Source organism: Scleropages formosus, chromosome 21 (genome assembly GCF_900964775.1).
Source record: "Scleropages formosus chromosome 21, fSclFor1.1, whole genome shotgun sequence".
Classification (NCBI taxonomy): domain Eukaryota; kingdom Metazoa; phylum Chordata; class Actinopteri; order Osteoglossiformes; family Osteoglossidae; genus Scleropages; species Scleropages formosus.
Genome location: NC_041826.1, coordinates 7100253 through 7124658, shown reverse-complemented (window position 1 = coordinate 7124658; position 24406 = coordinate 7100253). Strand labels below are relative to the sequence as shown.

Here is a 24406-nt window from a genome sequence, read left to right as displayed (position 1 = left end):
CTGCAGCGCAGTGTTTGGTGAAGTATAAAAACTCTAACTGCGCTAACAGCGTTGAGCAGTTGGTCCATCCCCATCCTTGCCTCGGGTGTAGGGATTGCAAAGGAAAAGCAAAACCACACAGCTCTAACTGTGTGGTTTTGTTTTTTTTTTGGCTTCTTCTGAGGCTTACCCATTCTCACATTGGATATTTAAAAAACATTTCTGGATAAGGAGGTTGTGCCTGAAGATATAACTTCTGGGCTCAGTCCCATCATTTGTAGGCACCCTTGTGAATACAAGTAAGTACATTTTGCTCCATGAAGCTTTGATGGCAAACATTGATTCAACTTTGTTTATATTTGTGTCTCTTGATTACTTTAAAAAATCACCCAAATACAAGATTCACTGTATTTGCTGTAATTACATCAATATAACAAACTTTTGAATTCACTGCTAGTAGATAGTTAAAATTGTTCTCATGCTTTATTAAAGCAGTTACTCAAAACTGCCTTTCATCCTTCAAGGTCAGTAGATAGGGAGTGATTTGGTGACACCAATAATAGCTCCTGATAGTGCTGGCCCGATGTTCCAGCTGGACCATGATGTCTTTTTATGGGAATCAGTAGTGGAAGTATCAGGCTGACCTCCAACTATGTGCCAGATGGCGATTGTCAGTCAGGTGTGGATAATATTATTTTTAGCGTCACATTAGTCCCATCTCTTAGACAAAAGGACGTTTACACAATAGATGATATGACTAACCTTTCCTTCATTTGTATATTGGCCAGCTCTTGAGTTTTCGGCTGAGATGATGGATTGTACAGTATTTTGATGCATGGTCAGGGATTTTGGCAGTGATTAAGGTCAGAGATAACATTGTTCAGATTTGGAGCTAAATGTGTATTTAGTACTAATAAAGGCTGTATTTTACCTTAAACTGGAAGACCAAAGGTTCATGTAGACAATTTGGATTAAGCATCTTGTAATGCTATGCGCTCAATCTTTAAATGATGCTTAATCCAAATAACCTACATAAACACATTGGTTCAAACATTGATGGATGAACACTGGGGCAAACAGCACATTCTTTAGACATATGACTGAGAGGTACTGTATAAATTTAGCTCTACGTACCACCCAGGGAATGATTTTGTCCAAGAGTTTGCCCTTACAATGTCGTCATGTCTGAATTTAGCTACATGACAAATGTAATCCACTAAAAATTAGCTGTATATTTAGTGAAACCAGCTTACTTTACACGAAGCTTGACGTTTATTATACATGACTTCTGATGTTTAAAATGACACCTGATCTGTTGAAGTTTTAACAATTATCATTAGGTTATATTTTAAATTAGAAAATTATTTTGTGTATTTTGTTTAGTTGATTTTTTTTCCATCAGCACAGCATGTATCAGATCTGTGAATGTGCATTTATTCTAGAACACCCGCTGTATAATAAAGTAACATCAAACAGTTTTAACTACAGTACTTATAAGAAATGTTTTGTAAGAAATAGAAGAGCTCAATTCCTGATTTTGTAATGAAATTCCCGAAGACCTCAATATTGTCTTTACAAGATTTTATTTTAATTTCAGAAAATTTCACATTTTCAAGTGATTTAATCCCAATTTCCAGTCAGTGCTGCATCTAAATGTTTCCACTGGTACCCAGATGCCCTGAAGTCATTGCTCTGTCAAAGACATAGCTAGAGAGGGCCAAGTGTTAGTGCCATACCGATTCCAATAATGTGTGAATGTATGATTTTTATTTATTGCAGCAGGTACATAATTTCAAGTCTTTACCACAGGGTGCCAACAAACATGACAACACAAGCACCAACATTCACACAGCCACTGCAAAGCGTTGCGGCACTTGAGGGTAGTGCCGCAAAGTTTGTGGCTGAAGTCAGTGGTAAGGAAGTATCTACTGTATTACTCTTTATACAGATGTTTGTGAAACTGAAAAATATAAATTAGGTAATTATGGAATAAAACAACATTTAAAATGTAAACAGTTTGTTCCATTTTCTTATGGGCATGTTTTGCCACAGATTGTACTGTAATGGGAAAAAATATGTCACTGTTATGACAAACCATCAGTGTTAGAAGTATTGTTAAAATAACTGGTGGCCTTTTTAACAGGTGTTCCAGTTCCTGAGGTGAGCTGGTTTCGTGATGGCCAGGTTCTTTCCGCTGCTGCTCTGCCCGGCATACAGATCTCGTTCAGCGAAGGCCGCGCTGTACTGATGATCCCTGCCGTGACAGCTGCACACAGTGGACGATTTTCCGTACGAGCCACCAATGGTGCCGGACAAGCCACTAGCACTGCCGAACTGCTTGTTACAGGTGAGCCTAAAGTAATGCCATTTGTAGTCACTTTGATGTCAACTGAGCGCTGCAGAAGACCTCTATAAGAACTTGACAGAATGCATACATTCACATACTAAACTATATCAGTCAAGCTAATAAATGACGATAGTGTGTTATTATTTTAGTGTGCTTTCAAATGAACGTGGATGCCTGTAGGGAATACTGTAGCTTCCTATATATCTCTTTTGTTCTGTCCAGACAAGTTGTGAGCATAGTGAAGTAATGGTTTATAGGCTTTTTTACTTCTCCTTCTTCTATTTTAAATGGTCTATTACTACTTTAAATTACTGGTTTAATTGTTAAGTGTTATTTCAGTAATGCACATGGGGTAGGCCTACAATATGTAAATAAAAAGTAAGACTATAGAGGCTATTGAAGTAACACACCTGTCCACAGAATTGAAATTACACAAAAACTGTAACTATGTATTTTGGTAATACCACATGTATTACCTTGTTTAGTCACCTTGGCTTGAGAAGAGGGTTTTGTAAAAATAGGCCAACTGAATTACTGAGAACTGATAATGACATCATAATAGACAGAAATGTGAAATTATAGGAGGTAAAAGGGTGAAAGAAAATGTTCTGGTTAGAACAAAAGTTTATTTGCGTTATTTAAAGTTACTAAGCTTATTTGTGTTATTTAAGGTAGTTACTGTACTACCTTTTAACTAGGTTACCAAAAAAAAAAACAAAACAAAACGATAAATCGATGCGTAGCCCGGTACACTTAAAAGTTAATAAAGCACCATTTAAAATATAGCGATTAAAATGCTGCACATAAAACTAGTACAGTCGGTCAATTTTAATAAACAAGAAGTGTTTCACAAGGCCCGCGCTCCGCTAACAGCCCAACTCTGACTGATTCGCGGTCAAAAAATAAGCCGCGCGAGACAGACTCCAGACGCTATGCTAACACGTCAGAAAGAAATTTTGGTACAGGGGAAGTCTGCAGTGTATAGGGATAGCCATCTTTTGGCCATTTCCCTTAGATTAATATGATGTATCCATACATTAAATGTCCAAGACGTTAAGCGATTTACTCAGCGCGCACACTGTGACTGTTTTCAGCCTTGAGGCGCTAGCCTGACACGCAGACGTGTCTCAATGTGTCTTTCGCAGCGGAAACTGCGCCTCCCAACTTCATTCAGAGACTACAGAGTATGACCGTGAGACAAGGAAGCAGAGTGAGACTGGATGTTCGCGTTACGGGAATCCCTACACCTGTGGTGAAGTTCTACAGGGAGGGCGCTGAGATTCAGAGCTCCGCCGACTTCCAGATCCTTCACGAGGGCGACCGTTACAGTCTGCTGATCGCTGAGGCTTTTCCCGAGGATTCTGGAACGTACTCTGTCAGCGCCACCAACAGCAGCGGCCGCGCTACTTCTACTGCTGAACTGCTCATCCAAGGTGGCCTTCTTTTTTTGACATTTATTAATTTAGCTCACACTTTTCTCCAAAGCAGCTTACAACGTTAATCTGCTTACAGTTATTTACACGTTTATACAGCTAGGAAAGTTTACTGGAGCAATTTTGGCTAAGTACCTTGCTCAATTTGGGTACTACACTCACTGGAGATGAGATAAAGGCACTATAGTATGTATGGAACCAGCAACCCCATCTCTCTAAAATTTTTCCATAGTGATTTAGTTCTTCTCACAATTGTTGCAGCAACATGCTAAACATGCTAAATCAGGGTTCATATGTACAGTTACTAACTGTAAACTGTAACTGTAAACTGTAAAACTGAGTTAGCATATTAATAGATAAGAATTTTTCTTTAGAGTGCTACAACTGTGTATATATCATAAATAATGAAGGAGTGGTAACAGTAATGTTTTGGACAAAAGCATGATGAATTAAAACTGAATTAATTATTAACTGAAAAAAAATAAACTGGAATCTTAACCCACCCATGTATGATGATGTTCATACAACCTCTTATGTAATGTTGTTTTTTCCTTGTTATTCAGGGGAAGAAGTAGCTGTCCCTGCTAAAAAGACAAAGACAATTCTATGTACTGCTCAGACTTCTCAGACTCGTCAGGCACGTGTTGAAAACGTAATAAAGGCCTTGGTTGTGGTTAGAACTTGACTTGGAGAAATCAATGCAGTGCCATTGATCTATTTTTTTTTGTTTTACAGAGAGAAGAAGCTCATTATCAGGTTGCTGCAGCTATGATGGAGATACATGTGGAAGAAGGTGCTGTTGCTGAACACCTGCGACACAAGACCCCCCCACTTGTCCGCACAAAGCCAACTTCGAAGTCTCCAACTTCCACACTAGTGTCGAAAGTAGCAGGCACACGTCAACAGTCACCTTCTCCTGTCAGGCATGTCAAGGCACCTACTCCAACGCCTGTGAGGTGAGCATATTTTTTTACCTGTACTACCTTGATATATTATAGAAGTAGAATTTTATGTGTTTGCTTTAGTGCATTTTTGTCTTTTGTCGATTCAGTGTTTAAACCTTTTAGAAACTGCCTGAATAAACATGGTTTAAGTATGTTTTTCTTGGAATTGTCATTCATTTCTATAGGTCTGTGTCTCCTTCTACAAGACTATCAGTGTCCCCTATCAGACCTGTTAAATCTCCAGTAATGACCCGAAAACAGCCCACTCCAAGTACTGATGTCCTCCCTCCCTGGAAGCAGGAGGACTATGTGGCTGAGTCCGACATGATTGTGTGTGTCCAGAGCTCTGCGACACGTATTCAGATGGAGCAACGCTTTGAAGGCTCCTATGGGGCACAGCAGCAAGTTACTGGAGTTATAGCTAAAGAGGTGAGGAAAAAAATCTCTGTAGAAATCTCCTGGCAATGATTGAAAGAATCAGTAAGTTGAAAGCTATCAGGGTCCCTTAAGAAAAGGTATCTTCTGTGTGATTGATGATACATTGTATAACATTAAATTATTTGTAATTTGACGTATTTTCACATTTTTTTCTCCTGGTGAAAATAGTGGTAAATCTGTCAAATGCTCTGTGTAAAGATTGTTTGATTATGAATGCTGAATACTAATCTAATAGGGTCAACATGAGGATGGCAAAATGATTGCTGTAGCTACAGTGGTAGCTGCAGTGGACCAAGCCAGGGGCCGAGAGCCTTGCTCTGATTCCAGAGAATGGAGCAGCACAGAAAGAAGTATTGATACTATGCAATTATATCCTGAAAAGGAGCAGGTACTTTTCATTTTGTCACTTTTTCGTGTCATACACACAGTATCAGACAATCAGATACTGATTAATAATGATTGTGGATATTGCTAACTAAGCTGGAAAGACAACCCATTAGTATTTTGACAGAAGTATGAGTATGTTTATAAAAACATGCAAAAACTAGGCTGAATGTACAGCTAACTGAAAAAACCGTGTTACATTGGGTAATTTAGTTCTATTTTTCTGAACTGCCATGGATACTATGTGATCTTTGTGCTACGCTAAAATACAAACACTGCTTGTTATTTATAGGCTGAGGGAGGGAAAAAGGCAGAGGCGGTGGCCACAGTGCTTGCTGCTGTTGACCTAGCGCGCATTCGAAAGCCTGCACAGGCCGAGGGGGTTCGAACTGAAGAGGAGATCGTAGAGCGTGACTTAAAACAGCAGGCCCTGACCAAACAGATCTCCAAACAGCAAGTCACAACTGTAACAATGAAAACTGAGGCTGTTCAAACACCCCCTCCTATTGTCCTTGCTGAAGACAGTGTCAGTGTTTCTCAGGTTAGATGCATTTTCAACCAAACCATTCTTGATTAAAACAATTATTTGAATGTCTGTCATCATTCAGGCTGTAATTTGTTGGTTGCTATAGATCAAGAGAAGTAAGGAAACTCCCATCCATGTGGACCCTGCGCTTGCACCATCCCCAAGTCCTCATTTCACAGTTTCTAAAGTTACTGTTCCTAAACATGATCATAGTTATGAGGTAAGCATGGGTAATGTCAGGCAAGAAGTGAAACACCTTTACTTAAACAGAGTTTAATGTACTTCTGTTTCAAAAATATTAATGCTGTAGAAAATGTCAGCCAGAATAAAGTGTTAATTTCCTTTCTGTGTGTTTATTGTTAACAGTGATGACAAAAATCAAAATACAATTGTCACTTGTTCGGTATTTCTTAAGCATGCCTAAAAATTCTTGAAATGTCTTTGATGTAAGAGTCCTAATTATTTAGTATTTGGAACTCTGAGTAAGTTATGTATCTTTATAACTCAAGGAAGGTTGATAGATTCATATTTCAGCAAGTAAGCAGCTAACTCTTCTGGCAGATGACAAAAAAGTTTCAGCTGATCCCTTCTTGCCTGACATGTAACCTTTTTTTCTGAAGTAGATATTCGCTGAGCTTCTAATAATTCTGCTAGATTAATTTAGTTTTAATAACATGCCCAAAAGCCTGCACTGCTGTGCTTGTGTACTCTGACCATCCATGAGAATTGCATCATTCCCTTTCCAGAGTTTCACTTTTTATTCATTACAAACTGAAACTAACGTTTGAATCACTTTCCAGCTCCATTCAGTGTAGTTTTCTGAAGCACAGCTAACTTCTCATTGTGTGCTAAACAAAAAAACAACAGTGTAATTCTATGAAAATGTTTTGTTTTGACTACAATTTTAATAATATTCTTCTTGGTCAGGTCTCAATAGCAGGTTCTGCTATTGCTACACTTCAGAAAGAGTTATCCTCTACTACTGCTTCTCAAAAGATCATCAGGCCTGTGAAGCCTCCTTCTCATAAGATTGTGGAGACCAGAGTGATGTCAGAACCAGTCCTGCCACCATTTAGAGATACCAGTGAGAGATATCAGGCATCTTTCACCACATCCATGCAGAAAGGGATAGGGCTTTCTTTTACAGGAGGAATGGAGCAAACACATGTCCAGTTGGAGAAAGAGGTTTGTTGTTCAGGTTGCTGGCTGTCATGAAACACCCTAACATTTTGTGTGTTCCTCACTGTCCTTTGTAACAGTTCCTTTATCACAGTTCCCACCAAGCTCTTCTACTTTCATCATGGACCTAAATTACACCTTGAGTCCTGCTGTCCCCTCAGAATCTTCTATAACCTGTCCTTCATTTTCAGGAAGTTCTTACCTATTCATCTTCTGTTACCCTTTTTAAGCACGTTTTCTTTGGTCCATCCTTTAACACAGGAAGTGACATAGTGACGTGGTTTAGTTTTGACACAAACATATGATTGTTACAGGTGGTTGAAGCTGCAGCAGTCCCCTCACCTGCACAAGAAGCTGTGGTTCCTCCCACTCTTGTAGTCGTGAGTACAATATTTTACTGTAAACCTCTTTTGTTCTAGGGGCATATCTTTCACTACTTCCGTTGTTCTAATAATTGCAAAATTATGCTTTGCCTTTCTCAGGGTTTGAAGAATGTGACTGTCACTGAGGGAGAATCGGTGACTCTGGAGTGCCAGATATCCGGTCACCCAGCTCCAAGCATCATGTGGTTTCGTGAGGACTATAGAATTGAGAGTTCGATAGACTTCCAGATCACTTATGAAAATGGATATGCTCGTCTGGTTATCCGGGAGGCCTTTGCAGAGGACAGTGGTCGCTTTACTTGCACAGCTACCAGCGAAGCTGGAACTGTCAGCACTTCCTGTTACTTGCTTGTGAAGGGTAAGAAGTGTGGAACAAGTTAAAAAGGTGAAATTTTATTATAACTCACTTACTTGTTGTCAACATAGTCAATAAGATCATTTATACTTTCTATTTGCAGTGTCAGAGGAGATTGAGAGCAGAGAGGAAATAATCACTGCTGTCTCTGCACACATGGAAACTGTAGAGGAGAAACGGTGAGTGGTATCTATTTTATTGTTAAACTTCTAAAACTTAGTTAGGTGTTTAAATGGTTTGTCCAATAGTAACACTTGAACAAAACTCAATTTAACTTCAGCATTAGTACTGAAGTCAAAGAAGAAATATTAGAAGTGCCTGCTAGTGCAGAAGCTGTGGCACCTTTCTTCGTGAGGAAACCCACAGTGCAGAAGCTTGTGGAAGGTGGCAGCGTCATCTTTGAATGTCAGATAGGTGGTAGTCCCAAGCCTCACATTTACTGGAAGAAAGCTGGAGTTCCCCTTACGACTGGATACAGGTACTTGTAATCAACTCTAAGTACTTTAAATATTAGAACAAGTTTTCTGTTGTACAATATTCAGTTTTTAATGCTTCTTCCTCCTTTTACAGGTATAGAGTAACCTACAATAAGGAAACGGGCGAGTGCAAACTGGAGATTTCCATGACCTTTGCTGATGATGCAGGAGAATATTCTATCTGTGCCAGGAATCAGCTGGGAGAGGTCTCTGCATCAGCCAGTTTACTTGAGGAAGGTCAGTGCTATCAAAAGTTAAACCATGTAAATTGCATTTTCTTGAACTCGACTCCTTGTCGGGTCTCACTAGCCATCAGCTTTCCGCGTTGTCTTCGGTGGGGTTCTCTCCTTTTTATTACATACAGTGATACTTTTTGTCAACTGATCACCTATGGGGCTGCAAATGAAATTATCTGAACAGTGCCGCACACAAAGCATCTTTTCCGAAGGCCCTTGTCTGCACACTGAAAAGGAGTTCACTGCAGCCACATCCAGGAAAATGGGTCCATTTGTACACCACTACAAATGGTGTATTTGAGTTCACTGTAGGGGGTGCGGTGGCGCAGTGGGTTGGACCGCAGTCCTGCTCTCCGGTGGGTCTGGGGTTCGAGTCCCGCTTGGGGTGCCTTGCGACGGACTGGCGTCCCGTCCTGGGTGTGTCCCCTCCCCCTCTGGCCTTACGCCCTGTGTTGCCGGGTAGGCTCCGGTTCCCCGTGACCCTGTATGGGACAAGCGGTTCTGAAAATGTGTGTGTGTGTGAGTTCACTGTAAAAATAGGAAAATACACTTTTTTTAATTACTTAAATTTTTTATTGCACAGAGGAATATGAAGCCTACATGAAGATGCATGAAATGACTATAATGACTGAAGGAATCATCATGGTGCAAGAACCTAGAGTAGCAGACGTCCCTCCAGTGGTCATGACCGAATATGAGAGGGAACAGATTCTTATGCAGAAGAGGATGACGCAGCAGACACAGATGCTGAAGACATTTGTAACTGAACAGGTGCTGAAATCATCTGAAATTTAAGAAATTACATTCACCTAAAAACATTTGCTTTAATCTTAAAAATCTTCAACATATTACACCTCTTGTTTATCATGTTTGCATGCATTGCTAATTACAGAGCAGTTATTCAAAATGAAGTAGCTTGTTACAAGAATTAGAGCTGCTGTGTTCCCCAGCCTATCCTGGAAACTTACAATGTGGTGTAGGGAACACTCTGTCCGGCACAGAACTTTTATTTTCTTATGTTCTATTAACTTTCACTAACAGTAAAATTGTCTACTTTAAATTTTTTCAAAAAATGTGTGGTTTCCACAACCTCCTATTCACTCATGATCAATTTACCATTTGTCAGCATCTGACTGCTTTGTTTGCTTATTATCTGTACAGGTAGAGAAAAAAAGTAGGTCTGTTGACATCTTTTATATAGCTATAAAATATTTTAACCATTAACATTTAAACTAAAATGACTGAAACTAGAAATACATTTTCTCCACAAATATTTAGTGCTGAGCGTTGACTGATTCATTTAATTTTCTTGTGAAATGTTTGTCATATATTACTGATTACCAAAAATCTGGAACACAAGACCCAAGGTGTAAATGCTGTTGATGTCATCTGAGCTCACTCAGTCCCCATGTTCCTGTTCCTTTTCTAAGTGCATTTTATTACCAGTCAACAGCTATGTGTGGAACTGTCAGCTTGTCTTCGCTTCACCAAAAAATATGAAGAAAATACAATAAAAAATAAATAACTGAAAACATATTAAAAAATGTTTAGTATAGAAAATTTGTAACTTAAATGTCTGTAGACCGAGTGCACTTTAAATGGTATCAAAAACATTGCATTCCTTGCTTACAGGAATTCCAAATCTCTGCTTTTGAGGAGAGGATAATCCGTGAGATTGAGCTCCGCATTCTGAAGATTACTTACCAGGTGTTAGTAACCGAAGATGGGGAGGAGATGGTCATGAGTGTAGCTGAACACGAAGCTGTCGAGCCAGTCTTTGACACCCCTGTAAAGAATTACAGGATTTTGGAGGGAATGGGAGTTACTTTCCACTGCAAAGTGTCAGGAAATCCTTTGCCTAAGGTAAGAGACAGTATTTCCTCTGTAACGGGAGAAAATGTTTCCCAATTAATCAGCAAAGTAATTATCTGTGAGGATGTTAAATTTTTCTTTTTATTTTGGATCCTCAAAGATTGCTTGGTACAAAGATGGCAAGCGCATCATACATGGGGGACGTTATCAGATGGAGGTTCTACAGGATGGGAGAGCCAGTCTCCGAATTCCTGTCCTGCTGCCAGAGGATGAAGGTGTCTACACTGCTTTTGCTACCAACATGAAGGCAAATGCAGTCAGCTCTGGAAAACTGTATGTGGAACCCACTACTGTAGTTGGAGCTCAACCATACTTCCCTCAGCCAGAGGCCATCAGGATAAGAAGGTTGTTTGCAATCACTTTTAGAATTCAGTTTCTCATGTGTGCACCCCTCACTTCATTTTTATTGGGCTGTACATTTCTACAATTCCTACTGGTTGTAATGGGAATTTCAGCCTGGCTGTTATTATCCAGTGTAAAATTTTTTAGTTTACTTATTGTAATTCTCTTTTATCAGATCTACTTCTCCTCGTTCTGCAAGTTACTCTCCTGGACGTTCTCCTGGTCGCTCTCCTGCTCGCAGGCTGGATGAAACAGATGAGAGCCAACTGGAAAAATTGTACAAACCTGTATTTGTTATGAAGCCTTTCTCTTTCAAGTGTTTAGAAGGAAAAACTGCCAGATTTGACTTGAAAGTTGTTGGTCGACCCATGCCTGAAACTTTCTGGTTCCATAAAGGTAAGGAATAAGTATATACAGCAGAGATCAGTTTTGCATCATGGTCAGGATAAAGGTGATCTCTATTAAATTTTAAGGAGGCCATGTTAAAATTGGATGTTCTCAAAGTTCTGTTTTATAAAATGTCATACATACAAAACACAATCTTTAAAAATATATGCATCTGAGTCGTGTTCATATATTTAACTTTCTTTTTCCTTTTAATTTGTTCTAAAACTAGAAATGTTTTTGTGGATGTTGCCTGTGTATGCTTTCTACTCTTCAGGCCAGCAAATAGTGAATGACTACACCCACAAGATAGTGGTGAAGGAAGATGGAACTCAGTCACTAATTGTTGTCCCTGCTATGCCATACGACTCTGGAGAGTGGACTGTGGTTGCTCAAAACAGAGCTGGAAAGGCCTCTGTATCAGTAACCCTTACTGTGGATGGTGAGATAAAATTATAGATATATTGTTTCTGTTATGCAGAGTCTAGAATTATTTTTTACACTGGAAAAAAGAAGACATTTTATCTTTTCAGTGTCCATATTTCTGATATGTATTAACTGAACATTCACAGCTAAGGAAGACTTGGTGAGACCTCAGTTTATTGAGAAGCTGAAAAACATTAGTGTTAAGGAAGGCACTTTGGTTGAGCTGGCTGTCAAAGCTATTGGAAATCCTCTTCCTGAGATTGTGTGGTTGAAAAACAGTGACATCATTTCCCCACAAAAACACCCTCATATTAGGCAAGTAAATTAAATACTATTTCACATTCAATACAATGCAATATTAATATTAAAAATGCAAAAAGGAAGCTTTTTCAGTAAAAATTAAGTAGCTTTTTTATGAAAACTAGAATAAAGAAGTTTATGTACTTAGTCATTAGGATCAGCTTCCCAGAAGTAATCTCTGTGATCTTAATTGCAGGATTGAAGGGGCCAAAGGGGTAGCTCATTTCAAGATTGCATCAACAACTAGCTCCGATAGTGCTTGGTACACAGCCACAGCAGTCAACAAGGCTGGGCGAGACACTACCCGGTGCAGGGTCAATGTGGAGGTAGAGTTTGCTGAACCAGAACCAGAGAGAAAGCTTATCATTCCAAAAGGAACATACAAAGCCAAGGAGATTGCTGCACCAGAGCTAGAACCCCTGCACCTCCGCTATGGTCAAGAGCAGTGGGAGGAAGGTGATCTGTATGACAAGGAAAAACAGCAGAAGCCACACTTCAAGAAGAAACTCACATCAGTCCGGCTGAAGCGATTTGGCCCTGTACACTTTGAGTGCAGGCTTACACCTATTGGTGATCCTACAATGGTGGTGGAATGGCTTCATGATGGCAAACCCCTGGAGGCTGCCAATAGGCTCCGCATGATAAATGAGTTTGGTTACTGCAGTCTCGACTATGAAGTGGCATATGCCAGAGATAGTGGTGTTGTTACTTGTAGAGCAACAAATAAGTATGGAGTTGACCAAACTTCTGCTACCTTAATTGTGAAGGATGAAAAAGGCCTTGTGGAGGAGACTCAACTACCGGAGGGTCGGAAGGGAATGCAGAGGATTGAAGAGATGGAACGTTTGGCCCATGAAGGTGCTCTTGCTGGAGTCACAGCTGAGGAGATTTCTGAGAAGACCAAACCAGAGATTGTACTGGTTCCTGAACCTGCACGGGTATTGGAGGGTGAGACAGCAAGGTTCCGTTGCAGGGTGACTGGTTACCCCACACCTAAGGTTAACTGGTACCTTAATGGACAACTAATCCGTAAAAGCAAGCGGTTTAGGCTCCGATATGATGGTATTTACTACCTTGAGATTACTGACAGCAAATCTTATGATTCTGGAGAGATCAAAGTTGTGGCAGAAAACCCTGAAGGTGTGAGTGAGCATTGTGTGAAGCTAGAAATCCAACAGAGAGAGGATTTTAGATCCATACTTCGCCGTGCCCCTGAATTGAAAGCTCCTGAATCTGGGACTTCTCCAGATCGTGGCAGAGTGTCCTTTGAAGTTCAAAAGGTTGACAAGCCTGTTGACACTACTCAGCCTAAAGAGATAATTAAGCTAAGGAAAGCAGAGAGAGTTGTTCATGAAAAATCCACAGAAGAGACGGAGGAGCTGAGAAGTAAATTTAAGCGTCGCACAGAGGAGGGCTATTATGAAGCAATCACTGCTGTTGAGTTCAAGTCTTGTAAACGAGATGATTCCTATGAGGAACTGCTGAAGAAAACAAAAGAGGAACTTCTTCATTGGACCAAAGATGTCCCTGAAGAAGAAAAGAAAAAGGAAGAGGAAAGAGGGAAAGTGACTATTCCAAAGATTAAACCAGAGAGAGTTGAGTTATCTCCTAGCATGGAAGCTCCAAAGATCATGGAACGCATCCAGAGCCAGACCGTTTCCCAGACTGATGAAGTCCGCTTCCGTGTCAGAGTGGTTGGTAAACCTGATCCAGAATGTCAGTGGTTCAAGAATGGTGTTCTCCTAGAGAAGTCTGACCGTATTTACTGGTACTGGCCCGAAGACAATGTGTGTGAATTAGTAATAAGAGATGTCTCAGCTGAAGACTCTGCTAGCATTATGGTCAAAGCTATCAACATTGCTGGGGAAGCTTCAAGTCATGCATTTCTTCTGGTTCAAGGTGAAGTATTTAAATTTTGTCCATTTTCCCTTAAAATAAATGGTCACTGCTTGTAATAATAATGCAGAGAGTATTTTTCTTCTGTGTTTATTTTAGCCAAGCAAGCTGTTGTCTTTACTCAAGAACTTGAAGATATCATTGCCAAAGAGAAGGACACCATGGTAACATTTGAATGTGAAACCAGTGAGCCCTTCGTAAAAGTAAAGTGGCTGAAGAACAACATGGAGATTTTCTCTGGTGATAAATATAGAATGCACTCTGACAGGAAGGTGCATTTCCTCTCTGTACTGATGATTGAAATGAAGGACATTGCAGAATACACTTGTTGTGTTGTTGAAGATGACCATATTAGAACTACTGCGAAACTCACTGTTGAGGGTAAGACATCTGATATATTTTTCAGCGTTTTCAGTTTATATACACCTATACCGCAGCATCCAAACTAATTGCTTTCTTGAAAATCTGCCTGTGAGACAAATGCCCAGATTGTGAACAACTAATTATCATTATTTCTTATGGGAAAAATTATGATCTGTTCCCAGAGTAGTTAATGTTTCCTTGAGTGGTGCAAATTTTCAAAGTAACAATTTCTTACAGTCATTCGTTGGTTCGTTAAGGAATGTAAATGTGTAAACATGATGATTACATCATGAAGGACATCATAGGTATAGTTTTATTGAGGGTTACTATGAAGACTTTGGCTGCAATGTAACTGGCTGGAAACTTAACAAGTTTTTACAATCTTGTTTCTCTCATGAACAAACCAAGATAACGTCAGTTCCTAGCATCCTCAGTTTTTATGCAGAGGTGTTTGTGTGTTCCTCTTCCTGAATTAGTTACTGATTTGAGCAGGTATATCAATAAATTTGTACGAGTGGATATATTTCACTCGGAATTTGATGCATGTACACAGAAAAAAGTTTGAATAACTGTGAACAAGGGCCACTGATGTAAATTTTCTGATTGTCTGAAAAAGGGACTGTACGCAGTGTAATACACCATATGGTGTCATTGCTTTCCAGGTGCTCCCCTGGACATTCTGACAGCGCTGGAGAATATAGAGGTTCCTGAGACCTACTCTGGAGAGTTTGAGTGTGAAGTATCTCGTGAAGATGCTGAGGGTACCTGGTATTTTGAGGGAAAGGAGATCACTCCCAGTAGCAAATATGTTATGTCATCTCGTCGAGGACGCCATTCTCTTTGTGTAAGAGACGTGAAAAAGGAGGACCAGGGAAAATACAGTTTTGTTGTTGGTGACTTGAAGACAGCTGCCTCCTTGACGATGAAATGTAAGAATTTATGCAGTTCTTTTTATTCAGTGGAATTTGAGTGATAACAGTGGTAGAAAATAATGTAATGGAAGTTAAACAATGAATTTTTGGTATTTGTCAGTTTTACTTATCTGGTGTTCTACAGAATGGCAAAAAGGAAGAAAATGCAAGTTAAATGCATTATGAAAATTTCTTTCTCCTTTTTAGTGCGACCTGTTACGTTGATGCAAGGCCTATCGGACCTTTCCGTCTGTGAAGGTGACATCGTACAACTGGAAGTAAAGTTCTCCCAGGAAAATGTTGAAGGCATCTGGATGAGAAGTGGCCAAGCCATCTTGGCCACTGATCGCATTCACATTGTCATTGACAAGCTTGTTCACAAACTTCTTATTGAAGATGCCCAAAGGAGTGATGCTGGGATGTACTCTTTTTTTGTTCCTGCTCAGGACATAACTTCTTCTGCAAAGCTTACTGTTCAGTGTAAGCTATTGGTTTATTTTATTCATTTTTGAATTATTCTGATTTATTTCAAATTTAGTTGCATAGCATGTTGTTTTCAATTTTAATGCCTTTTCTTACAGCTATTGGTATCTTGACACCGCTTAAAGATGTGACCTCAGTTGAAGGCACTAAAGCTGTGCTTGAGGCTAAAATCTCTGCAGCAGATATCAGCTCAGTAAAATGGTATCATAATGACAAGCTGATTGTGCCAAGCGAGAGGGTTCAGTTTGTTGCTAAAGGGTCGAAACAGCGATTGGTCTTTAGCAGAACGTTTGCCTCAGATGAAGGATGCTATAAGCTGGTTGTTGGCAAAGCTGAGACCAGCTGCAATTTAACAATTGAGAGTAAGTATTTATGCTATTGACCAGATAAATGAGAATATATGTTATTGTCATTGATGGTGAACATAATCACATTTATTTGTTTGTTTAGAAATTGAGATTTTGAAGCAAATGGAGGACCAGATGTGCACCGAAACCCAAAACGTCACTTTTGAAGTAGACTTGTCTCACTCTGGTATTGATGCTGTGTGGACCTTCAAAAATCAGACTCTTAAAGCAGGAGCCAAGTACAAGATGGAGGCCAAGGGCAAGCGCTATACCTTGACTGTCATAAACACAATGAAGGATGAAGAAGGGCTGTATACCTTTGCAGCTGGTGAAAAGACAACAAGTGCAAGGCTAAGTGTAACAGGTAAGATGCTTTTTTTGTAATTTTTTTAAACTTTCAGACGAATGACGAATATATTCAGATTTATGGTCTGACAAATGTGCGTACAATGATTAGCTACCAGTGGATAATTTACTATATATAATTGATGTAGTCTATATTTTACACGCGGGGGAGGGGGGTTCCGCAGTGGGTTTGACCAGGTCCTGCTTTCTGGCAAGTCTGGGATTCAAGTCCCGCTTGGGGTGTTTTGTGACACACTGGCATCCCCTCCTGGGTGTCTCCGCTCCCCTCTCCCGTCCCAAGTGTGGTCGCGGCAAACCAGAGCCTAACCCGGCAGCACAGGGCGTAAGGCTGGAGGGGGAGGGGACACACCCCGGACGGGATGCCAGTCCGCCGCAAGGCACCCCAAGCAGGGCTTGAACTCCAGACCTACACACACACACACACACACACACACACACACACACACACACACACACACACACACACCATCTGAAACCGCTTGTCCCATGTGGGGTCGCGGAGAGCCGGAGCCTAACCCGGCAGCACAGAGCGTAAGGCTGGAGGGGGAGGGGACACACTCAGGACAGGACGCCAGTCCGTCGCAGGGCACCCCAAGCAGGGCTCGAACTCCAGACCCGCCACTTCTAATACATCTAATATGAATATATCCAATGTTGTTTGTACTTTTGTACACTTCGAGCTCTATGTTACTTTGGAGAAGAACACCTGCCAAATGAATCAATGTAAAGTAATTTGAGTTCAGGTTTACTATTAATGTCTCCAACGCATTGATGTATTGGTAAAAATGCCTGTATAATGGGTAAAATCCCAGGGCAGAAACTTGTTCTATGAAGGATGATTGTATTTATATTTACTAAATGAAAATACTTCACTTTGGACTGGTAAATAATCGTACAGTTGGGGGTTTTCCTTAAAATCCTGACTGCATTTCTTTGAAGAGTTTGCAATCTGAAATAAATTGTTGCATAATCTTAAAAACCTGGGCGTTATTTCATATGCCTGATTGAACTCTGTGTAGCTCGTAAATGTGTTTATACATTTCTGATTTGTATAGCTGTGACAATAGAGTTGATAATTTCAGACTTTACAAAAATGACATTAAAATGTCTTTTAAATATGATACAATTTAGTGCAGTGATTAAACTGAGAAACCCTGTTGTTCCAGGTGGTGCTGTTAAAAGACCTCTCCAAGATGTGACTGTAGCGGAGTCCCAGACTGCTGAGTTGGAGTGTGAGGTTGCCAACCCCACTGCTGAGGGCAAATGGCTGAAGGATGGCCATCCTGTAGAATTCAGTGACAACATCAGGAGTGAGGAATTTGGAGCTGTTAGAAAGCTTGTGATCATCATTACAAGACCTCAGGACATTGGGGAATACACTTACCAGGTTGCAAATTCTACAACTACAGGCAACCTGAAAGTTGAAGGTAATGTGACATTTTTTAATTGGCTTTATGAACACCACAGGGTAACAGTAACATACAGGGAGGGACAGTATGTTTACGTACAAAGAACAAGGGCTCAGAGTCAAAATGTTACAATATCTAACAGGTATGACCACATAGCACATTCTGATTATTTCCAGAAGTGTCCAAACATTCCAGAATTCATTAGAATTGTCATGCAAATCAAATGTTAATTTGTTTAAATATAACATAAAGCATTCATCTTCCTCAAGCTAGTCTACACACATTGCCATGGCAGGTTTACATTTTGAAATAATTCATCGCGGGGGGGTGTGGTGGCTCAACGGGTTTGGCCGGGGCCTGCTCTCCGGTGGGTCTGGGGTTCAAGTCCTGCTTGGGGTGCCTTGCGATGCACTGGTGTCTCGTCCTGGGCGTGTCCCCTCCCTCTCCAGCCTTGCGGCCTGTGTTGCCGGATTAGGCTCCGGCTCGCTGCAACCCTGCTCAGGACAAGCGGCTTCAGTGTGCGTGCGTGCGTGCGTGATAATTTATCATAGCACTGTGGCACAGCAAGTAGCGTTGCTGTCTGACAGTGCCTGGGTGGTGCAAGAGGATGTAGGTTGGATACCCAGTCAGTCTCTGTGGAGTTTGCATGTTCTTCCCTGTGTCTGTACTCTGGTTCCTTCCCTCAGTGCAAAGGCATGCTGTGCAGGTGGATTAGTGACTCTAAAGTCACCTGTTGTGTATGAGTGACAAAGAAAGTGTGTTTCATTGGTGTATAGATGAGTGACTCATATCTTGGGTGAATAAGGTGTGGACTTTGGAAGTCACTTTGGAGAAAAGCATCTGTTAGATGAATAAATGTAATTATTTTAATGAACATTTTATATAATACAGACTATTTCTGTACACCCAGTAAATCTTAGAAACACAACTGTAAAATAGCTAATCTTTAAACACAAAATATAATGAAGTAAAAAGAAAATATACACTTGGAAAAACACTCTCAGACATAGACTGGTTGAGGTTCATGTTTGTTTTTGGTACTGCTCATGCAATACAAAAAAAGAGCTTTGTGGACACCTGCGGTTAAAAAACCTTTGCACACCCATCTACTTCAAAAAAGCTTTGCTTGCATGTGTATTTTGAAAAACCTTTGTGGACAGGCATGCAGACTTCATTGAATAAAAACTTGAAAAAAAATGTAATTTTCCAGGAACAAACCACAAAAAAGAAAAACTGCATTGTACTGTAACTCGTTTTAATGTAATGTTACACTACTTTTGTCTTGCAATGTTAGGGATAATTTTGGGTAATCTTGGGATGAACTTGCACTGAAATTCAAGAAGTTCTTTTATTTTTCGATATTTGGTCTGTTCTTAGTGAAAAAAATTAGGACCAGATAATCGGAGATAACACACGCACACACAGACGCTGTCTGAACCGCTTGTCCCATACGGGGTTGCGGGGAACCGGGGCCTAACCTGGCAACGCAGGGCGTAAGGCTGGAGGGGGAGGGGACACACCCAGGACGGGACATCAGACCGTTGCAAGGCACCCCAAGCGGGATTCAAACCCCAGACCCACCGGAGAGCAGGACCTGGTCCAACCCACTGCGCCACTGCGCCAGCGCGCCCCCCAATGGGAGAAAAGTGTATAATAATTTAATTAAAACTACGTCATTATTTTGACAGAATAATGCATAGTTTCATAAAGTATGATTGAATTATTTTGTGCTAATCATATCCCACCACTAAATTGCACAGCTGTGAAAGTAAAGAAGACACTGAAGAACCAGACTGTAACTGAGACCCAGGAGACAGTTTTCAGTCTTGAACTCACCCATGAGAATGTTAAGGGGTCACAGTGGATTAAGAATGGTGTAGAGATCCGCCCCAGTGACAAATATGAGATCAGAGTAGATGGCATGGTCCACAGCCTGAAGATCAAGAACTGCACAACACAAGATGAGTCTGTCTATGGATTCAAACTTGGAAGGCTCTCTGCAAATGCAAGGCTTAATGTTGAGAGTAAGTTAAAGATTTTAATTGAAGTTGTAAATAGAGAACAAAAAAAATACATATTTTTAACTGGCACTGTCGTTTTTTTCCTAGCAATTAAGATTGTGAAGAAGCCAAAGGATGTGACCTCTCTCGAGGATAGTACAGCCTCCTTTGAGCTAAGTCTGTCTCATGACAACATTCCAGTGACATGGATGTTTAACAGTGTTGAGCTGAAGCCCAGTGAAAACTGTAAGATTCTGTCTGAGAGAAAGGCTCACAAGCTGATAATTCAGAATGTGAACAAACACAATGCTGGAGAATACACGGCCATCATTGGGCACTTGCAGTGCAGTGCCACTTTATATGTTGAATGTAAGAATCTTAATTTGTTCAGTTAAGCTGTTGTTACTTAATGTAGAATATATATGTAAGCTGTATACATAACTATACTGATTTTTTTCATGGCTGATTACAGCCTTACGGATCACAAAAACCATGAAGAATATTGAGGTCCCCGAAACCCAGGTGGCTAGCTTTGAATGTGAAGTGTCACACTTCAATGTCCCATCCACTTGGCTGAAAAATGGAGTGGAAATTGAGATGAGTGAGAAATTCAGAATTGTAGTACAGGGAAAACTTCACCAGCTCAAGATAATGAACACCAGCAGAGAAGATTCAGCAGAATACACTTTCATCTGTGGAAATGACAAAGTTTCTGCCACTCTAACAGTCAATCGTAAGTCATTGTCTCAACTCTTCCTTAATTTAAAGCCTTCAAGTTATCTAATGCTCACTAAACGTGTTTTTCCACCCCTTTCAGCCATTTTGATCACGTCCATGCTCAAAGACCTCAATGCTCAGGAGAGGGACACAATCACCTTTGAGGTGAATGTAAACTATGAAGGAATAACTTATAAATGGTTGAAGAATGGTGTAGAGATCCGTTCCACAGAGAGATGCCATATTCGTTCTAAACAACTTACTCACTCACTGACCATACGGAATGTACACTTTGGAGATGTTGGAGAATACCAGTTTGTTGCTGGATCTGCAGCAACTTCAGCCAACCTATATGTTGACGGTAAATATAGTTTATGTGATTCATTATGACGTTTTGATTTGTGGATATTGTGTTTTCTCAGTTTTACATATTATTATTTGACTTTCAGCGCGTGTTATTCAAATTACAAAGCACATCAAAGATATCAAAGTAATAGAGAAGAAGAAGGCTGTTTTTGAATGTGAAGTTTCTGAGCCAAATATCCAAGTGACATGGATGAAAGATGGACAGGAGTTGGAATTATCTGACCGGTATGTTGTTCTATTGAAGCTCTGTTGAATGGTTTTTTTCTTTTTTGGCCACTGTTTTTACTCTTAATTTCTTTAAAAAAAACTCCTTAGTTTAGTTAAAGTGTTTTGAATATCTCTTTATTTTTTAACTTTTTTACTCTTGTTAACGTATCAGTTTCATTTCTTCCAACATACCTTACAGTAATCATCATAATTTCAAAATAACTTTTGCACATTTTAATAACCAGCAATTTCAGAACAAGACAAGCTAATTGTTTTTCTTTTCTATTGTGTTATGATGGGAATAAAGTTAACTACAGAATGAGGGCTCCTTAGATCCTTCAAGGTTAATTCCAGTTATGTTGTAAGATGTGGTTTATTTTTCTTTTTTGTGTGGTATTTTCAGGTACAAGGTTTCTACTGAAAAATACCTGCACAGGCTGATGATCCAGACTGTCCGTTTGTCTGATGCTGGAGAGTACTGTGTGGTAGCTGGTTCTAGTACTTCTAAGGCTCAGCTCACTGTGGAGGGCCGTGATGTCCGGATCACAGATCTTGTGGAGAAAGAGATTACTGTAAATATCAATTCCCTGTGGCTGAAGTGGAAAAGAAGAAAATCTGTTTCTCTAGTGTATAGAATTATATTTTAATTTTTATGTTTCTTAGGTTGTTGAAAAGCAGAGGGCAACATTTGAGTTTGAAGTCAACGAAGATGAAATTGAAGGCCGTTGGCTGAGAAATGGCATTGAGATTAATTTTTCAGTTGAAGAGCGGTTCAACTATGTAGCCATCAGAAAAATTCATCGTTTAACCATCTCTGAAACATATCGCAGTGATGCTGGAGAGTACACATTTATTGCTGGCAGGAACAGAAGCATGGTTACACTCCATGTCAACAGTGAGCGGCATTTAATTTCCATTCCGTTTTTTATCTTCCTTTTGATCAAAAAATATACTGTATATGTATTTCTAGTTCTTTATGAATAGCATGCAAACAAGTGTATAAATGCATATGAGAATTAGCAAAAAAAGTTCAAATTGAAGAGTATATATTTCAGTGTTTACCACACATTTGGCCAGTCATGTTACATATTTATGCTATATCATTTTTTTAATTAAAAACTAAAAATTCTCTAAGGACATTAAGAAGTAATAGATATTTTGTATTTTGTAATGTTTCTGTTACTTCAGTACCTGAGCCACCACAGATTATTCAGCACATGAAGCCCCAGTCTGTTGAGGCTGGCAAACCTGCCCGGTTCTCCGTAGTCGTGACAGGCGTTCCTCAGCCACAGGTGTTCTGGTACAAAAACTCCCAGATCCTGTCTTCTGGGTTCAAGTGCAAGTTCTTACAAGATGGGAATGAGTACACACTACTTCTCGTTGAAGCCTTCCCTGAGGATGCAGCAGTCTACAGCTGTGAGGCTAAAAATGAATCTGGTGAAGACACAAGCAGTGCCACTTTAGATGTTAAAGGTAAGAATTACTGATATTAGTTAGCACTGATGGAAAATTAATCGAACATTGACCATTTGGAGTTCTTGTATTTTTGCTTATTCATTTTGATTGAGGCATGAATGAGAAACGTAATTTCTATTTTGAATTCTGAAGCTGTTGCTCAAAATTACTTTACCAGATGACTCACGTTGTCACTGGAAAGCTTCATGATTGCACACTGCAATATGCATCTTGTTCTGAAAATTGAAATTTGCATATAAAACACACCATTGGGAGTGAGAAAATCATGTGTCATAGATGTCAACTGAAAAATTGTTAGTGAAAAGTTGAAAGGCATATCAGTTTGAAAGTCTGTATCTACTTTTAGTTCCTGAGATGGTTTCTCCTGATACCGGGACTCCTCTCTCTCCTCCTGTTGTCATATCTCCCATTTGCAACACCTCTGCCAAAGAAGGCGAGTCTGCTCGCTTCCAGTGCTGTGTCTCTGGAAAAGGTATTTTACCTGTTTCAGGTCAAATTCAGTTGTATTTTATTTTCATTTTTTTACTGCTATTACAAACACATTCATCTTAAATGTTAGACCTGGAGATCACTTGGTACAGCAAAGACAAGGAGATCAAGCAGTCCAGCACCATAAGAATGTCTCAGTTTGATGATAACTACCAGCTGGAACTTGCCAGAGTTTACTGTGTGGATGCAGGAGAGTACACTTACGTGGCCAGAAATTCTGCTGGAATGGTGTCTTGCTCTGCAGTTTTGACCATTGATGGTGAGTTTTTCATGCATGACCAAAGCATGACATAATATATACATGACATGTTTTATTTATATTACAATCAGTGGAAGGGAAAACTTTAATTACAGCTTTTATGATGCTTACATTTAAGCATGTGATTTTAGCAGCTGCAGCTTACAACTCAATCTTACATTCTATATGAATTAGTGCTTTCTTTTTACAAAATGAGATAATCTGAATATTCGCTATGAACATTTGCATACTTCCTTTCAGGACAAACAGAGGATAGCACATCCAAGTTTCTGTATTATGATTCAACAAATCTTTCAACAAGTGCAGTAAATGTAAAACAGAAGGCTATTGGTCAAAAGCCCACTTTCATTAAACCTATCATGAGTTGTACTGTGTCCCATGGGGAAGTTGCAAGATTCCATGCTTGTGTGTTTGGAATGCCAAAGCCAGACATCAGCTGGTTTCATAATCATGAGCTGATGAAACCAACTAAAAATGTTGTCTTTCATTTTGATGAAATGACAAACATTGCCACACTAATTATAGTAGATGCTTTCTTTGAGCATGCTGGACAGTACACTTGCAAAGCTACCAATGCTGCTGGAGTGGCGGTTTGCACAGCAACCCTTGCTGTTACCAAAGAAGGTAAATGATTTAACTGTTTTCAACAATATTGCTGGTTTATTATTAACAGTCCACCAAAATTAAGTCTATATATATAGTTTTTTGTCTTACTACAGTTTATCACATAACAACAAATCCTCATAGACCCTTATAAGCTCAGCTAGACAGATACGTGGTATAGGCATTCACTTATGTATTCTTCAAGAAATTGCGATAGTCATCCCTGTATAAGGACTTGGGCCGAGGTTATCCAACCTTCCCAGTATATTAGATCACCAGATCAATGGGTGAATCGACATAGGAACTAACTGAGTAATCTGTGGATGAACACAAAACTGTGCAACCAGAAAGAGGATGCTGAGAAGGCAGGCTATCTTAATTTATGGTTACATTCAACACTGCAGTGTTCTGGTGTGCACATTATTGTTTTCATTGATGTTGCTTTAAAAAAAGCTGAAGAAAATGGCAAAACTTAAAAGCCAGAAAGAATCATAGCTGCTTATAATTTGT

At 39.8% G+C, this 24406-nt stretch overlaps 1 protein-coding gene across 1 annotated transcript in view; it reads left to right on the top strand.

Annotated features, from left to right (window-relative positions):
* The first annotated feature begins 1801 nt into the window (after positions 1–1801).
* LOC108924238 (titin-like) overlaps positions 1802–24406 on the top strand; it is a 162790-nt gene continuing 140185 nt past the window's right edge. Inside the window, exons 1-39 of the mRNA XM_029247484.1 lie at positions 1802–1892; positions 2123–2326; positions 3472–3759; positions 4323–4411; positions 4495–4715; positions 4889–5108; positions 5377–5529; positions 5818–6066; positions 6158–6271; positions 6979–7236; positions 7545–7610; positions 7713–7971; positions 8072–8147; positions 8249–8446; positions 8539–8681; positions 9264–9451; positions 10313–10543; positions 10653–10897; positions 11070–11290; positions 11556–11720; positions 11851–12019; positions 12201–13903; positions 14000–14281; positions 14926–15192; positions 15382–15654; positions 15756–16019; positions 16108–16368; positions 17537–17797; positions 19540–19803; positions 19888–20148; positions 20252–20512; positions 20597–20857; positions 20946–21087; positions 21473–21641; positions 21733–21964; positions 22258–22542; positions 22892–23017; positions 23105–23293; positions 23534–23917. Of these exons, the coding sequence (XP_029103317.1) occupies positions 1802–1892; positions 2123–2326; positions 3472–3759; positions 4323–4411; positions 4495–4715; positions 4889–5108; positions 5377–5529; positions 5818–6066; positions 6158–6271; positions 6979–7236; positions 7545–7610; positions 7713–7971; positions 8072–8147; positions 8249–8446; positions 8539–8681; positions 9264–9451; positions 10313–10543; positions 10653–10897; positions 11070–11290; positions 11556–11720; positions 11851–12019; positions 12201–13903; positions 14000–14281; positions 14926–15192; positions 15382–15654; positions 15756–16019; positions 16108–16368; positions 17537–17797; positions 19540–19803; positions 19888–20148; positions 20252–20512; positions 20597–20857; positions 20946–21087; positions 21473–21641; positions 21733–21964; positions 22258–22542; positions 22892–23017; positions 23105–23293; positions 23534–23917 (9733 nt within the window). The remainder of the gene's footprint in view (positions 1893–2122; positions 2327–3471; positions 3760–4322; positions 4412–4494; positions 4716–4888; positions 5109–5376; positions 5530–5817; positions 6067–6157; positions 6272–6978; positions 7237–7544; positions 7611–7712; positions 7972–8071; positions 8148–8248; positions 8447–8538; positions 8682–9263; positions 9452–10312; positions 10544–10652; positions 10898–11069; positions 11291–11555; positions 11721–11850; positions 12020–12200; positions 13904–13999; positions 14282–14925; positions 15193–15381; positions 15655–15755; positions 16020–16107; positions 16369–17536; positions 17798–19539; positions 19804–19887; positions 20149–20251; positions 20513–20596; positions 20858–20945; positions 21088–21472; positions 21642–21732; positions 21965–22257; positions 22543–22891; positions 23018–23104; positions 23294–23533; positions 23918–24406) is intronic.